Genomic DNA, 17,118 nt, shown 5'->3' with positions numbered 1-17,118 from the left:
AAGTTATCCGAAACCCGAGCCATGTCTCGGGCGATACCCAAAAACCCGGGACATGTATCGGGTCTAGAGATTCATCAGTCCAACAAGTACCGACTTGCACCCACCTGGGTGATCCACTATTGAACTACAAGTACCAGAATCCCGAGGGGCGATCCGGAGGAGGGGCTAGCGGTGTGCGCTCCATTGCGGTGGTTTCTATTAATTGGCTCCCTTGAGCTTTGAGCCGACGGGCTCCTGGATGCTGCCCTGCGTGCCGGTTCGGGCATCGAGGCCATTGACGGTTGTTTGGCGGCCTTCTCCTCCACCCCTAACCATTTCTCTACTGATGAGGGAAGTTATCCCGAAACCCGAGCCATGTCTCGGGCGATACCCAAAAACCCGGGACATGTATCGGGTCTAGAGATTCATCAGTCCAACAAGTACCGACTTGCACCCACCTGGGTGATCCACTATTGAACTACAAGTACCAGAATCCCGAGGGGCGATCCGGAGGAGGGGCTAGCGGTGTGCGCTCCATTGCGGTGGTTTCTATTAATTGGCTCCCTTGAGCTTTGAGCCGACGGGCTCCTGGATGCTGCCCTGCGTGCCGGTTCGGGCATCGAGGCCATTGACGGTTGTTTGGCGGCCTTCTCCTCCACCCCTAACCATTTCTCTACTGATGAGGGAAGTTATCCCGAAACACAAGCCATGTCTCGGGCGATACCCAAAAACCCGGGACATGTATCGGGTCTAGAGATTCATCAGTCCAACAAGTACCGACTTGCACCCACCTGGGTGATCCACTATTGAACTACAAGTACCAGAATCCCGAGGGGCGATCCGGAGGAGGGGCTAGCGGTGTGCGCTCCATTGCGGTGGTTTCTATTAATTGGCTCCCTTGAGCTTTGAACCGACGGGCTCCTGGATGCTGCCCTGCGTGCCGGTTCGGGCATCGAGGCCATTGACGGTTGTTTGGCGGCCTTCTCCTCCACCCCTAATCATTTCTCTACTGATGAGGGAAGTTATCCTGAAACCCGAGCCATGTCTCGGGCGATACCCAAAAACCCGGGACATGTATCGGGTCTAGAGATTCATCAGTCCAACAAGTACCGACTTGCACCCACCTGGGTGATCCACTATTGAACTACAAGTACCAGAATCCCGAGGGGCGATCCGGAGGAGGGGCTAGCGGTGTGCGCTCCATTGCGGTGGTTTCTATTAATTGGCTCCCTTGAGCTTTGAGCCGACGGGCTCCTGGATGCTGCCCTGCGTGCCGGTTCGGGCATCGAGGCCATTGACGGTTGTTTGGCGGCCTTCTCCTCCACCCCTAACCATTTCTCTACTGATGAGGGAAGTTATCCCGAAACCCGAGCCATGTCTTGGGCGATACCCAAAAACCCGGGACATGTATCGGGTCTAGAGATTCATCAGTCCAACAAGTACCGACTTGCACCCACCTGGGTGATCCACTATTGAACTACAAGTACCAGAATCCCGAGGGGCGATCCGGAGGAGGGGCTAGCGGTGTGCGCTCCATTGCGGTGGTTTCTATTAATTGGCTCCCTTGAGCTTTGAGCCGACGGGCTCCTGGATGCTGCCCTGCGTGCCGGTTCGGGCATCGAGGCCATTGACGGTTGTTTGGCGGCCTTCTCCTCCACCCCTAACCATTTCTCTACTGATGAGGGAAGTTATCCCGAAACCCGAGCCATGTCTTGGGCGATACCCAAAAACCCGGGACATGTATCGGGTCTAGAGATTCATCAGTCCAACAAGTACCGACTTGCACGCACCTGGGTGATCCACTATTGAACTACAAGTACCAGAATCCCGAGGGGCGATCCGGAGGAGGGGCTAGCGGTGTGCGCTCCATTGCGGTGGTTTCTATTAATTGGCTCCCTTGAGCTTTGAGCCGACGGGCTCCTGGATGCTGCCCGGTTCGGGCATCGAGGCCATTGACGGTTGTTTGGCGGCCTTCTCCTCCACCCCTAACCATTTCTCTACTGATGAGGGAAGTTATCCCGAAACCCGAGCCATTTCTCGGGCGATACCCAAAAACCCGGGACATGTATCGGGTCTAGAGATTCATCAGTCCAACAAGTACCGACTTGCACCCACCTGGGTGATCCACTATTGAACTACAATTATCAGAATCCCGAGGGGCGATCCGGAGGAGGGGCTAGCGGTGTGCGCTCCATTGCGGTGGTTTCTATTAATTGGCTCCCTTGAGCTTTGAGCCGACGGGCTCCTGGATGCTGCCCTGCGTGCCGGTTCGGGCATCGAGGCCATTGACGGTTGTTTGGCGGCCTTCTCCTCCACCCCTAACCATTTCTCTACTGATGAGGGAAGTTATCCCGAAACCCGAGCCATGTCTCGGGCGATACCCAAAAACCCGGGACATGTATCGGGTCTAGAGATTCATCAGTCCAACAAGTACCGACTTGCACCCACCTGGGTGATCCACTATTGAACTACAAGTACCAGAATCCCGAGGGGCGATCCGGAGGAGGGGCTAGCGGTGTGCGCTCCATTGCGGTGGTTTCTATTAATTGGCTCCCTTGAGCTTTGAGCCGACGGGCTCCTGGATGCTGCCCTGCGTGCCGGTTCGGGCATCGAGGCCATTGACGGTTGTTTGGCGGCCTTCTCCTCCACCCCTAACCATTTCTCTACTGATGAGGGAAGTTATCCCGAAACCCGAGCCATGTCTCGGGCGATACCCAAAAACCCGGGACATGTATCGGGTCTAGAGATTCATCAGTCCAACAAGTACCGACTTGCACCCACCTGGGTGATCCACTATTGAACTACAAGTACCAGAATCCCGAGGGGCGATCCGGAGGAGGGGCTAGCGGTGTGCGCTCCATTGCGGTGGTTTCTATGAATATCAATGAGGTATGTCGCAAAATGCAACAATGTCAGTAATTACTTTAAATAAAGCATTTTTGTTTAATTCAGCCAGCTTTCCTTAATTGGAAATTTAATGTGTTAAAAAGAAACATTATGAAAACTATTTTTAGGAATAGGCAGTGGTCCCATTGGATATTCACAAAGGGGAAGGAGTCACTGGGGGACACCCTTCCCATTTGCAAACAAGTTCCTACCTCCTTTGAGGTGTCTGTCAAACATTAATGTCACCAAAACATTAATACATTCCATAGAGAATCATTATTTGGAAAGTATACCCTAAACGTGCCCCTTCCAAATAACGATTCCTTATGATTTCCTTAACACATTTAGCGAATCTGTAACATGTTGCTCAAACGCTAAATGGGTTTAGTACATTTGCAAATCAAAATTGAAATTTTACAAATTAAATTCAAGATGTTGCTCGCTAATTATTTGCTCTCATCTGGCTTTCAATTTCTGACTGCATCAATAAAGCTGAGAAAAGAGGAATATAAGAAACACAGGAACAAAAATCAGTGAGTGATTTTAATACATTAACAAAAAGGTTTTATTAAGTTTAGAACAAAAGAAAACTATTGGGCTCTAGTTTTCTCTGATTACTAAAATATGCTTTTAGGTACTGTATAAAGTTGCATCTTAAGTAGGATCCCTATAGATTTACTCATTGGAAGATTTGCCATATTTTAAATAATATTAATATCCAAATAGCTATGTTAATTTCATTAAGAAAAAAATGGAAATCAAGGGTTTCTAATTGATAACGTAACGAACCATTATCAAATTAGCACATAATACTCGTTAATAAAGTGAAATGAAATAGTGTGTGATAGTTTAGGTAAGGTTCTGATACTTTTGGGGAAGACTAATAAGGAAATATTTTGTGTCACTTTAGCTAACCACAGAATCACAAACGTAAATTTCACAGTTGCAACAGTTGTGTAATTGAGACATATAAATAATTTGCAATAGATTAATAGAACGTTTCACTAGACAATCACTGGTTGTACAATGATAAGTTCTACTTTACAGCACAAGTTGGAATGTCTATTCAACTCAAGATTTTCTTCCTGTGTGACCTGCACCCATTTTGGTTTAGCAGAAAATGCAGGGTCCAGTCGACCAACTTGGGTTACAGTTTACAAGAAGGCACAGAAATTGTGAAGATAACCCTTGCCAGAGTAGAATAAATGTGTGGCAGTTGGGCAAACAGATGGACAGCAAGGTTGAAGAGAAATACAAGCGAAGAACCCAACAACATAATAAAGTCTGGAGGACGATGGCACAATGACACTCCCAAAACCACACCCATTAGCATAAGCCACCCAACACAAAGTCCTCCCACAATATAAGAGCATTGGTGCACAAACAGCAGTGCACAAACATTACCAGATTCAGCAGAAAAAGAACTAGGACCGGCTAAGAGCTACAAATGGAAACATCAAAGAACTTGTGCAAATATTGGGACACAGTGCCATTCAAGCGCATTAATTTAAAAAATGCATCTGCAACTATCTCCAAAGGTATCTACAAAAGAAATGCATAGGGGGAGTTCACATACACTCACACAGACACACAGACAGTTCCACTTGTGTGGGTATGCACATGTGTAAATAAAGCCAACAAATGTTTACCCCCTTCAAGACACATCTCACACATGGGAAGACACTGTAATACAATTGTATAACTGCTGTAAGAAACAATGTGACAGTATTACCGGTGAATATTTCACCCCCACACAGAGACCCCTGTGTTGAAGGAAAAAGATAGTATCTTGCCAAAATGGAAATTGCACATTTTCGCTATTTTCCTAATACCACTGCAGCTAATCAGATGGGCACAGCTTCAAAATCTACATATTACCACCATAACAAGACACATTTCAATGTATGCAAACAAGTGGTAGGCAAATAACACAGCCAGGCACCTGCAATAACATATCAGAGCTCTCAACTCAACTGGTGCAAATACATTTCACATTGTACCTTCGTTGTTCAAAAGATCTCCGGGTGAAGAGCCGATATGACATGGTAAGTGACAGCTTGAATTGGACACCCCAGAACAGAGTGGGTTTTTCGCTGCTGTGTGGAGGCAGTACACAGTTGATGTCTAGCAGCAGTCTTGCAACCTCCTCAGAACATCAGTGGCAACCTTGGAAGCTTTTGTTTGTGTTCCTTGGGGGGGTGGGGGGTATAAATTGGCCCTAGGGCAGTGCCCCCTCATGGCTGGTGAGAGTACAGAGCTCAGGGCCCTACCATCTCCGAAGACTCCAACCCACATGTTGCGATTCTTTTGAAAGATGCCAGGTCTGGAAACATTCACCATGTTGAAACGTCCCTCTGCCCACTACACCGGGGAGCATAAAAAGCTCATAAATAAGGATGCAGCGGCACCTAACAAAAAATGGAAGCTACTACTGAGCCAGATCTGGAAAGGATTACAGACTATCCCTTACAATATGTAAAGTTAAGGCTAGTACATATGCCCCTCGCGCAAGCATTGATTTAGTCATAGTGAAAATCAAGCATGACATTAACTTTAACATTTGGCTGCTCAAGACTCACCCACCCCTGAAAAACATGACTTTCTTTCTCTTGACCATACCTCACATAGAGAAGTCAAGTGACCCAAACATACAGCCCATGAAAAGGCAAACGGATGGCATCACCACAACAAAAGATAACAGCAGTCAGGCCAGCTCCACCACCACTGGCCAATGAGAGACTGCACTCACAAAGCCTAGAACCACAAGACAGTGGAGAGATAGCAAGATGCTAGACTTCACCAAAGTAAAGGTGATCTTGGCCATAGAAATACAGCTGCATGTGAACCGTATTCAGCATTCTAGCGAAAAATACAGCTCCAGAAAACCACATCTATCTTAACACAACTTCAGATTTGCCTTTTTGTTTTGTCACTGCTTGCTAAGCTGCCGTGCTAGAGACCTCTAGTGCTAGTGTGCTTAAAAAATGTTGCATAGCTTAACAAAATCTGACATGTCATGGCATGACCTAACACTTGGGCAGATATAGCTGAATGGTGGCACAATTGAAGCTCTAGTATTGCCACATGGGAATGCCAGTGACGAGGAGCCTCATATAGCTATAGTCTTGCTAGGATGCCATTAGGATACAGCAAAAGCCTGCCAGTTCCATGACAGATTAGGGAATTATCAAGGTCACATGACTCAACAAGGAACAAATCCCAAAGATTATAAGGGCAGATACTGACCGATAGGCTAAATATGATTAATGACATGATAAGCTTTATTCAACACTTAGGTCCTTATTACGATGTTGGTCTGAGTTGCCTCCGACCGACACCACTGCGGATTGGGAACCGTCCGACCTTAGGTCGGCGGTTCCTACCACATTATTTGGATGTGACTGCACATGGTGCAGTTGCAAACTCCTATTTCTCAACGGGAGCTTGTGCGGCGGGCGGAAACTGCCCACAGCACAAGCTTCCATTGAGAAATGGGAGTTTGTGAACATCCCTGCACCATGTGGTGGCTGCCACACAGTGCAGGGATGTTCAGGGGCCCCCAAAACACAGATGCGGAGGGCCGTGTGGGAAAGAGGCCCTGCAAGCGGCCCCAATGTCGCTTTCCAACAGCCTTTCCATGTTGGAAAGGCCGACATGGAAAGGCTGTTGAAAACAGACATTATAATCCCGATGGCGGAAACGCCGTCATTTAGGGATTATGAGGACTCTCCAACTGACCCGTCGGATTGTGTCAGTTGGTCCCTCCGGCTGCTGCCTCCGACCGCACGCATCGTAATGCGTCGGTGGGACTGCTGTAGTAGATGCAATTCAGACCGCAACAGACAAGCCATCGGTTGTGTTCCGAAATGCATTGTAATGAAGCCCAAAGTCATAAAAGCACATAAAATAGGAATGAATAAATAATTGAGATGAAAATAAATACATAAAACATGGCAGTCAATAAACAACACAGCCTGAAGAATGCGAGCTGAAGCATTGCAGCATACAAAAGACTTTGCATAAAAACAGATACAAAGGTCCCATGGTCAAATCCTTACAAGTCAAAGCAAAAGGTATCAACAAGGCAAATAAACCAGACACATAGACATACATTAAAAGAAAAACATATAATCAGTACAGAACAGTTTCTATCCTTAAGCTGAAGGGTGAAGATGAAGGCGGGTAAAGACAGGCTAAATACATGCATGGGTGAACATGCACTCCTTAACTGTGTTCTATCTTAGAATAATGTATTCAGGGCACGGGACACTGATATGGGGCGGGAGGAGGGTGTATAGAGTGTAGAAGTTGTAGCTATGTCATGATTAGTTACATCATGGCAGATGTGTGACAAAGCAAAAGAGAAAGATATCGTTCATGGCCCTTATCAGTCTCTGACATTTGAGAATAGACCAGATAAAGTCAGAATCAAGAAGAACTAGTTCCCACAAGGAAGCTAGATGTTCGGATAAGCCTGTGCCTCTAAACACTCACTGAGGAGAATTATGCATCTATTCACAGTGAGCGATTCTCAACAGGTCGGGAAAACTGTGCTTGTACAGCAAATGGATTATTTTAATGTCCTGGGAGATTTGCAGCCACCTCACTGGTCCAAATTGAAGCAGCGAGTTTCATAAATGTAGTCTCCTAATTTAAATAACATTAGTCCAGTGCGCGAGAAATTTCACATTGGCCCGGTGAGTGTGTACCGCACTTATAAGTATCATTAATATGATGTTTCATTTTGGTCAATCTTCCTTAACTGGTTTGCAAATATAAAATACCAATCAGAAAGAACAGAGAAAAATACAGACTCTGACCCACTGTCAAGTTGTTTTGTCTGCTAGAACGTTCCTTCCATGATTTTTTTGTTCTGTGTCCTTTGCTTTGGTTTGACACTATTGTGAAGACTGTTTCTGGTCTGTGTGTGACGATTCAAAGACAAGGTGGCATGCAGGTTTAAAACATATGCCTTAATATGCTCAAGAACACACAAGAGTTCTTGCTGCGGTTTCATTAGGAGTTAATGCCCCATATTCTGGGATAATTGAAAAACCATTCATTTTTCGACCTTTTCAATGGGTACTTTCATATGTTATCCTCATCTTTTGTAGTTACATTTAAGCACTATGCTGCTTTTTGTGGCCACGATTCAATAACAGGAAAGATTTAGTTTGGTGGATAGGGTACTCCATCACAAACGCAACAGAGTACGCTGTTCTCCAAACTCTGCGTCCGCCCACTCAACTATGAGTTCAGCAGATCATATTTTTTACCACAGCAGTGCCACTCCTGGTGTCACAGCAGTCGGAAAACTTACTTGGATGGCCCCACATAATGGTGGCCACCTACTTAAGCGCCTCAGAACGCCCATCCTATTTAGAGTGGACGATCTGATGTCCTTTCTTTTTTTTGGTCCATCACTGCTAGATAAAACCAGGTGGTCACAAACAGGGCCGGGCTGGCAGTGATTGCTTAATTTTTTGGGAGCGGGTTGGCTGGGGTGGCAGGAGAGATGACCTCTGCACCCTTACGGACAGTGGTTTCCTGCCAGGGTCTAAATTGGCCACTAAATTATTAAAAGGACCATATATGGAAGCTCGGAGGGATTTTAGGCCAGACTGACTAATGACCTAAATATTGTTAGCCTCCTATAACCCACCCTGAGTGCAGATGTTTGTCGACACGTGTGCTCCTTTACCTGTATCCTTCAGGGCAGAGGCAGGAGTATCCATTGACTTCATCCATGCACTGGGCATTATTCTGGCAGCGATGGTCCTTACAGTCGTCATAGTTGATACTGCAGTTGTCTCCAACATAACCAGGTGCACACTCACACCTGAGAAGTCACAAAATTAAGAGGATTCATGCTCAGGTATATTCAATTAATCCCTTTGGCAAGTTCCAGCACAGAATGTACCAGTAGAATTCCACTTACACCGAAGCAAAGTACAAAATAAAGTGTACTATTTATCACAAAATGGGTCTACAACTTTTCTGGCTCTCTGTCTGGGTCAATAAACCAATATCCCCAATGAATAAAATGCCGGTGAGATGGACAAATGGTGACTGTGGATACTTACTTTACTCCTTCAGCGGTGATGACACATTTGGAATCGTGCTGACAAGGATTCCTCTCCAAGGAACACAAATCAATGAGTTGCTCACAATATTCCCCTAAACAATATAGAAAAAATATTGTAAATCACTCTGACACCCATTCTAGGTCTTTTCAGTTCTACAGAAAAACACAAACAAATAAATAAATAAACAAAAAAAAAATAAGTACGAAAAGGGTACAGACTGTAAAGAAGGAAGGAACTATATTTTCTATCAACTATTTTATACTGTTTTGTATTGTATTGTATTGTATGGCATATTTGTATAGCGCAGACTGTCACCCAAAGGGTATCCTGGCGCTTGACTTGATCAGCCATACACAATATTATGCTGCCTCAATCTTTACGCTATCCTGGGGAAGAGGTGTGTTTTTAATCCTTTTTCAAAGGAGGAAAGATCCTCCTTACTTCTCAAGGGCAAGGGTAGAGCATTCCACAGCTTAACTGCAGCAAACCTGAAGGAACGTCCGCCCATCCGAATCCTCATAATTTTAGGGATTACCACCAGGCAGGCTGATGAGGAACGAAGGGGTCTAGTAGGCGTATACCAGGAGAACATCGTCTGCAGCGAGGACGGCCCCTGGCCATGGAGAGCCCTAAAAACAAGACATAGTGCTTTAAAATCAATGCGCTGGGCAATTGGCAGCCAGTGGAGATCCATAAGCGCCAAGGAAGAGGAGTCAAGACGCCGTCTGGAAAGAGCCAGCTTAGCAGCCATATTCTGCACTCGCTGCAATTTACCCACTAGGGTAGCTGGCGCACCCAGAAGTAGCGCGTTGCAGTAGTCAAGCCTGCTTAAGATGATACTACGCACTACCTCTGGGCGGGCATGATCCGGGAGTAAAGAGAAAATCTTCCGCAATGTTCGGAGAAGCAGCATACACGTAGCCACAGTTTTATTGACAAACGCGTCTAGCTGTAGATTAGATTCGAACAACACACCCAGATTCCGAGTTGAGACTGCCGCTGCCCCTGTGCCCTGGAAGGAGGAAGGTCAAAAGTCCGGTGGCAGAGGCCGGGGAATGCGATCCATTGAGCAGTGCAGTATCTCGGTTTTTGAGCTGTTGAATTGCAGAGAATTCATACTCAGCCATTCTGCGGTAGCTGTCATGCAGCGATGGTAAGTCTCCTGTGACACAGCATCCCTACCCTCAAACGAGAAGATAAGTTGCGTGTCATCGGCATAATTGATGACCGCAATGCCAAAAGACTTGATCAGGCTGACCAGGGGGCGGAGGTATAGATTAAATAGAATAGGGCTAATGGCCGACCCTTGAGGTACGCCCTGCCCCACTTTCCTGATGTCAGAACGGTAGGGCGGCAAGACTACCACCTGGTGTCTGTTACCAAGGTAAGAGACCAACCCGTCCAGGGCCAGGCCAGATACCCCAATCTCCTCAAGTCTCCTGATAAAAATGGCATGGCTGACCGTGTCGAACGCGGCCGACATGTCGAGCAGCACTAAAAAGGCTGCTCGACCAAGGTCGACACGCGAACAAAGGTAGTCCAAAGCAGTCACCAATGCAGACTCAGTACCGTGGGCTGGCCTGAAACCAAACTGAGCCTCGTCCAGGCAGATGTTAGTCTCTATAAAGCTGGACAGATGTTTTGTCGCCAGTTTCTCCAAGATCTTAATTGGGAGAGGAAGCAGTGAGATAGGCCTATAATTTGCTGAGCAAGTAGGATCCAGTGTGTCCTTTTTCAGAAGCGGCGATACCACGGCCAGCTTCCAACAGTCCGGAACCCGAGCAGTACTGAAGGACTGGCAGCAGATGGCATGAAGAGGGGGGAAAAGCACCGCATGGAACAGTTTCCAATATTTATGTGGCAACGGGTCGAGAGGAGAACCCGAAGAGATCCCGTCCGCCACAGAACAAAAGTCCTCAAAGGACGGGAGGGGGAAGCTGTTCAACCGGGCTTGCCTAGCGTCCACCTCCAAGGTCTTAAGGGTGGATCCCAGTGCAGAGTTAGACATGGCTTGGGGAGCCGAGATGACCGGAGTGCCAAGATTGCTCAGGATGGAGGTGATCTTGTCCTCAAAGGCCTTTGCCAGGGAGTCGCAGAGCAATTGGGAGGCCGGGATGTCATTGGAGGCACAAGCAGGGCGAGATAAATCCCTGACTATCTTAAACAGGGCCTGGGATTTATTTGCCGCTGACAATAGCGTCTCCTCAAGGAAACTGGCTTTGGCACACTTGATCTGGGATTTGTAGGCCAGTAGTGCCTGTTTAAAGAGAGCCTTGTCAGACTCAAAATACTGTCTCCTCCAGGCATGCTCCGCACGTTTACACTGGAGCTTCAGCTGAAAAAGCTCCTTGGAGAACCAAGGCATGGCAGGTTTAGCCCTGTCTCTGATTCTTCGCGAAGGAGCCAATTCGTCCAGTGAGTTAGAGATTTTCTGACTGAGGATCACATAACTCTCCTCCGCACTACCTCCCAAGGAGAAGCCTTCTGCCAGCAGGGTTGGCAGGCTCGACTGTTTCAGGAGCCTTGACCATTGCCTACCAACCTTTGAAGTGGCTCCTGTCCTGCCACTCTTCAACGAATCGGCAGGGAGTAGCAGGGAGAAATGGACAAGAGCATGGTCCGTCCAGCATTTGGGGGTGATGTTCCGTACCGACACCCGACTAGCATCTGCAAGGATCAGGTCCAAAGCATGACCCTTTGAGTGAGTCGGAGAAAGTACCAGTTGCTGCAGGACTGAACCAGTTCTTTATAAGCTAGATCCATAGATCCGTCCGGCCACAGATTAAAATCTCCCAGGACCATAATCCTAGTGTGGGTGTTGGAGAGCTCGTAAATCAGATCTACCAACTCAGGTATGGCCGACAAGGCATTGGCCGGGGGTCTATAGCACAGCTACCCGGAGTATAAGACACCTCCTTGTCCTTTTAAGGAGAAGCCCATTAGTTCGCATCCCGGGATTTCTCTCGTCTCTAGCTGGGAGATATCCAAAGTTTCTCTATAGATGAGGCCTATGCCACCACCTCTAGTCCCTACCCGAGGCTTGTGTCTAATTTTGTAGCCCAGGGGGCAGGCAAGACCCAGTTCTACCGTGCTATCTGCTCTAGTCCATGTCTCTGCCATACAGAGCATGTCTAACTCGTGAGACTCTATGAGTAGTGCAATTTCGTCGTGGTGCTTGCTGAGAGATCTGACGTTAAGCAAACCACAGGATATGGTCTCCTGACGGTTAGCAGTGGTATGAGACTGACAGCTTGGTATCAGAGGGGGGTCCATACTTATGAGCTCGTCTCTCGAATAGGTGATGTGGGTAGGTGGCTGAGAGGCAGCATTCCCGGTTTTATGTGCTGCATAACAGATTAATGATTCGAGAAAGATAGGCATCAACTACACACCCTAGAAATGTATGATAAATTATTAAAGGGTATGCAAGTGCCCTAAAATGGTAACTACATGCACAAAAAGCTGCAACTGAACAATTCCGTAAAATACCATAGTTACCAGTCTGGGGATCATAGAAATAATTTATGGTTATTATTCATCAACGATAGGGAACTGCAAGACTTAACCATTGATACCAAAGTATGGGTTTTGTTCTCAGAATTCTTTCATTGTTTATTTACTTTTAGAGCATATCGAAAAACGGTGGACTCACTTTAAGTAGAGCAAAACCTAATCCCTAACAGTGATCAATTTTTCAAATGATCCTTCTAGCCTCTGAGATAACAGAAACATAACTTATTGTTCAACCCGAATAATAAAGCATGGACATTTGTATTTATCCTACATAACATGAATAGTTACTTTAAAAGACTTAAAATCACACAAGGTTTTTAAGTCTTGTGCACTTTTCTATAGCGTCTAAACAATGAACACTCCTTGGTTACTTTATAATGCGTTCATCACCACAAATGTACGTCATCTTTAGAAATCCACTTTTCCCATATTTGGACATTAATCAACATTCATTCATAATTTCAATATATTAATGTTTCATAGGCAGACTTATTCTTAGTGTTAACAGTGTCAACCATCTATGGATTCATGTGATCTTTAATCGTGTCCAGTCCTGATAAAGGCCATGCTACCACTCCATGGAGGTGAAAATGATTGCTTACTTTCCAGACCATATCAATATGTCTTTTTCTGTTCAAATCCCTGGCACTACTTTTTATGGAAATGTTACATCTATGTATATTTATGTTGTAACTATTAGGCATTTAAATTTGAGGTAAACCATAAATGGCATATGTTTTTTGTATGTGCATTAATATCTCTGTTGCTGAACTACATGACTCGTATGGCTTGTTTTTGCTGGCTGTTCATTTGGTTAACCTATTTCCTTTAAATGACATTGCTATTCAGTATCAGATCTATACAACTGCAATAAAACAGAAACATGTACCTGAAAATACCCGTTGAGGACACTTTTCTACTTATTAGTATTTAACATAATTTCACAATACAATAATGCATAACATCAGATAAGCTTGTACCAGAAAATATATATTCAGACAACAATAAAGTTACGAAAGAAAGACTAACATGAAATGTAAATCATAGGTTTTTTTTAAAGTCTTTAAATTAATCTTTGAAACTAAATAGGGAAGGCGGCAAGCATCAAGTTATGAGACGTTTCCAAAAGAGCAGTGCTGCTACAGGGAATACCTATAGCAAAGTACACATTTTAGGGACATATGAAATCTCAACTTGCCAAGCATGCTTACTCATTAGGAAGAATTGACACACAAGTACTGATTTACGGGTAGGACATGATGATTGTTTTAATACCATATCCTTGAAAATAAGGCAGCCTACAATAAATTGACACAGAGACAGTACAATAATATGAGCACCTGAATTAACAACATCTCGTAGTGGCAGTAAGAATACCGCACAACAGTGCCTTTCCTCTTTCCACACGAGAAATCTAAGCAGTTTGTAGCACAGATGAAAATTTGTCAGGAACAAGGAAGCCATTTATGCATCTCAACATAGATATTGTGTACTCAGTTACTTGGGCTTGCTTAGCTACATGCATAGAAAGCAAGAGTTTAAAACCCAGGAAAGAAACAAGAGATATTGCTCAAACAGCATTTGGACAAGCAAGGCTGGGACTCATAATTGACTTCCTAGCACAGGCCAGTAAATAATGAGTTTCAGTGGGCTTCATCTTAAACATGTAGCATTCACATTTCAATGAGAGTCATTTCTTTAGGTGATTGGAGTCTACCTCAAGTGGTCCCCCCTGAATGTGTTGATGAGGCTGGTGGTCTCTGTTTACAACCAATACTCTTTTCCAGTGAGTAAGTGAATGAAGAAACACAAAGACAGAATGAAAAGCCAAAGACAATAAGCGATACCCTGTGGAGAAGTGTGACTCAATGGTTAGAGCGGCAGACCCTGATGCAGAGGTCTGGCCCGGGACCAGGCTTCGATTCCCGCCTCGGCGGGTCTTGGGCTCAATTTCCTCCGACCTGATAGTTCTCGCCTCGGTGCCTATTCTAATCATGGGTCCCACTCTGCAACTCTGGGCAATAGCTTGCTTAATCTCCACAACGGCCCCAACAGCGCTAGGATGCCTGGTAACACCTTGGGGGTGCCCAGGAGTGAGTGCCTCATAGGGAAAAAGCCAGGAAGGGTTCCACAGTGGTATGCGTACAAGCGCCGGAGAGACCCCATATGGGGTGATTCGGGCGCTATACAAGTACTACAACATTTACATTTACCTGTGTAGGATGAAGGGCATAAGCAGGTGTAATCATTGATGCCATCGATGCAGCTACCTCCATTTTCACAGTCACTGTCTTTACAGTCATCTTTATTTACGCCACAGATTGGCCCCTCGAACCCTTCTATGCATGTGCACCTGTAGCAGGAAGCAAAAACATCAGCAAGGACATAAGTCTCAATTGTCTACAATTTGAAAGAGTAAACAATACCAGGGTTTGCTGTGGTTACATGAGATATGTTGCAGTTTTAAGTATAAATGTTTGATTTCCAAGTGTCTGTAAAAGCACAGCCAGAAGTACCTCTCGGATGCTAAATCCCCACGTTAGGATTGATGGTTGCTCACTAGCTATACAATGTACTTGTGGGCTTCATTTGTGTCTTCTCTAACTTTGACTGCAGCTATTAAAGTGTGTCATGGTGTTCACATGCCTCACGTGTCTATACACTGATCTGATGCTCCAAATTTGCATGTGTAGCTTTATATTGCATAACTGTCAACTAAGATCCTAAACAAAGACCCTAGATCCACATATATCTTGTGTCCTCCCCTACCTCCCCCACACAGTATTTAGAACACTCAGGCCGATTCAGAGAGCCCAAATCTATGTTGATTGTGCTTTTAATGCATTTTTGTATTTTTAACATTTTTCTCTCATAGTAATTGAAGAGGTTTTGCAATGCAGTAGTGTGAAAAACCTGATACTAATTCTGCAATAATACATACGGAAAACTTGAAAGATTGGTCCTGCAAGCTTTTACCCATTGGAAGCTAAATCTGTGTTAATATCATTTAATCAAAATACAATAATGTAATAATAAAGCTGTGATATTACATGATTTAGCAACTTTCTGTAATTGGGTCGGAGCCTAAAACTAATTAGATTGAAGACACCAAGGGCCTCATTTATGAAAAGTGACGCATCGCTGCGTGAAAACAGTGATGTGTCACTTTTCATTGCGCCCTCCTTGCGACACCAATGATGCGTCATATTTATAGTATGACGCATCATGTTGCAAGGAGTTACAGATACGTCAGTATTTCTGACGTATCTGTGGGCGCAAAAGTGACGCATTGCTGGAGTGTGTCACAAAAGTGACGCAACTCCAGCAATGTGTCCTTTCACATGGGGTAAGCCCCATGTGAAAGGGCCTGCGTCAGTCTTACGTCTGCTGTGAGGCAGGCGTAAGATTTTGACGCATTTGCGTCCTAGAAGTGGCGCAGTGAAATCTTATAGATTTCACTGCGTCACTTCTATGACCTTTTCTTGCGTCAGAACGCCCCCCCTGCATACATTATACCTGGCGCAGGTATTATGTAGCGCAGGGGTTTACAAAGTGACGCATCTACCTAGATGCGTCACTTTGTAAATATGGTGCAACAAGGCACATTTTTTACGCTGTTGGTGCGTCACAAAAAGTGACGCAACGGCAGCGTAAAAGTGCCGCAGGGCCTCATAAATGAGGCCCCATGTACTCTGTCACCCTACTTCTTACCATACAGATTCCACGGATAAGATCAATCCATTTTTCAGCAGAAAATTTTGAAATAATGTTTTCGAAACGCTTAAACATTAAAACGAAGGAAATATGAAGTGAATTTGAGCAAATAGTTTTCAGAATTACGAAATCATATCAATCTATCTATTTGCAAATAATGGCAAGACTCTTTCTTAGGTCCATAGTCCTTTCATTGGTAGCCTGCCAATGGCTTATTCTGTCTCTACGTGGCTGCTCTTTCGGAAGCCCATTCTTGATGTTACTAACCTGGTAGCCTCCAATATCAATCTATGAGCAATGTAACTTCAGGAGAAACTTTAACGTCTAAAGTCTGAGACTTCATCATCTCTGCAAGATGAGGGATAGATTTGCTTTCTGGGCATAACTGTGCAGCATGAAGCTTGAATCTCCAAAGTATGTGTAGTCTGGGGTACCAAAGTAAATAAAGCGATACCAAAGGGGATGATGGTCGGAGCGCTTGAGCAAATCAAATACTCACCCCAGTCAACTGATCTGGGTTTAATCCATCATCATTCTTTAGCTCACTCCACTACCCCAGTTCAGACACGGCCATATGAAAATCAGTCTGACCCTGTGCCTCATGGGAACAGTCCAGCCTGAACTGCCAAGCCATTTCTTCCCTGGACCGGAAACAAGCATCCTGGAACCGGTTTCGGGTTCATAACCCTCATCAGCCAGGCTATCTTGAATCCAGTGGCAAAGTAAATATACACAATTTGTAATGTCTTAAATAGAAACCCCAAAACAATGCAAATAATAGTTTACTCTTTTGAGCATCACACCGAAAAAAGTACCAATTCTGAGACCTACAATTAATTGCCCATTTCTTTTTTCTTCTATCAGCTACGTATAAATGCTTTCCCCTCCATGCATCTCAATAATAAGTTGAGACCTGCCACTTTTTCTGTTAGTAATGTTA

General features: G+C 45.1%; 1 protein-coding gene across 1 annotated transcript in view; it reads right to left on the bottom strand.

Moving 5' to 3' along the window:
- SLIT1 (slit guidance ligand 1) overlaps nt 1-17,118 on the bottom strand; it is an 899,254-nt gene that overhangs the window by 40,783 nt on the left and 841,353 nt on the right. Inside the window, exons 29-31 of the mRNA XM_078643589.1 lie at nt 14,678-14,817; nt 8,949-9,042; nt 8,567-8,704 (exon numbers count right to left, since the gene is read on the bottom strand). Coding sequence (XP_078499715.1) covers nt 8,567-8,704; nt 8,949-9,042; nt 14,678-14,817 — 372 coding nt within the window. The remainder of the gene's footprint in view (nt 1-8,566; nt 8,705-8,948; nt 9,043-14,677; nt 14,818-17,118) is intronic.

Source organism: Lissotriton helveticus, chromosome 5_1 (genome assembly GCF_964261635.1).
Source record: "Lissotriton helveticus chromosome 5_1, aLisHel1.1, whole genome shotgun sequence".
Lineage (NCBI taxonomy): Eukaryota > Metazoa > Chordata > Amphibia > Caudata > Salamandridae > Lissotriton > Lissotriton helveticus.
The sequence above is the reverse complement of the archived record's forward strand: the minus strand, read 5'-3'. Positions and strand labels throughout refer to the sequence as shown.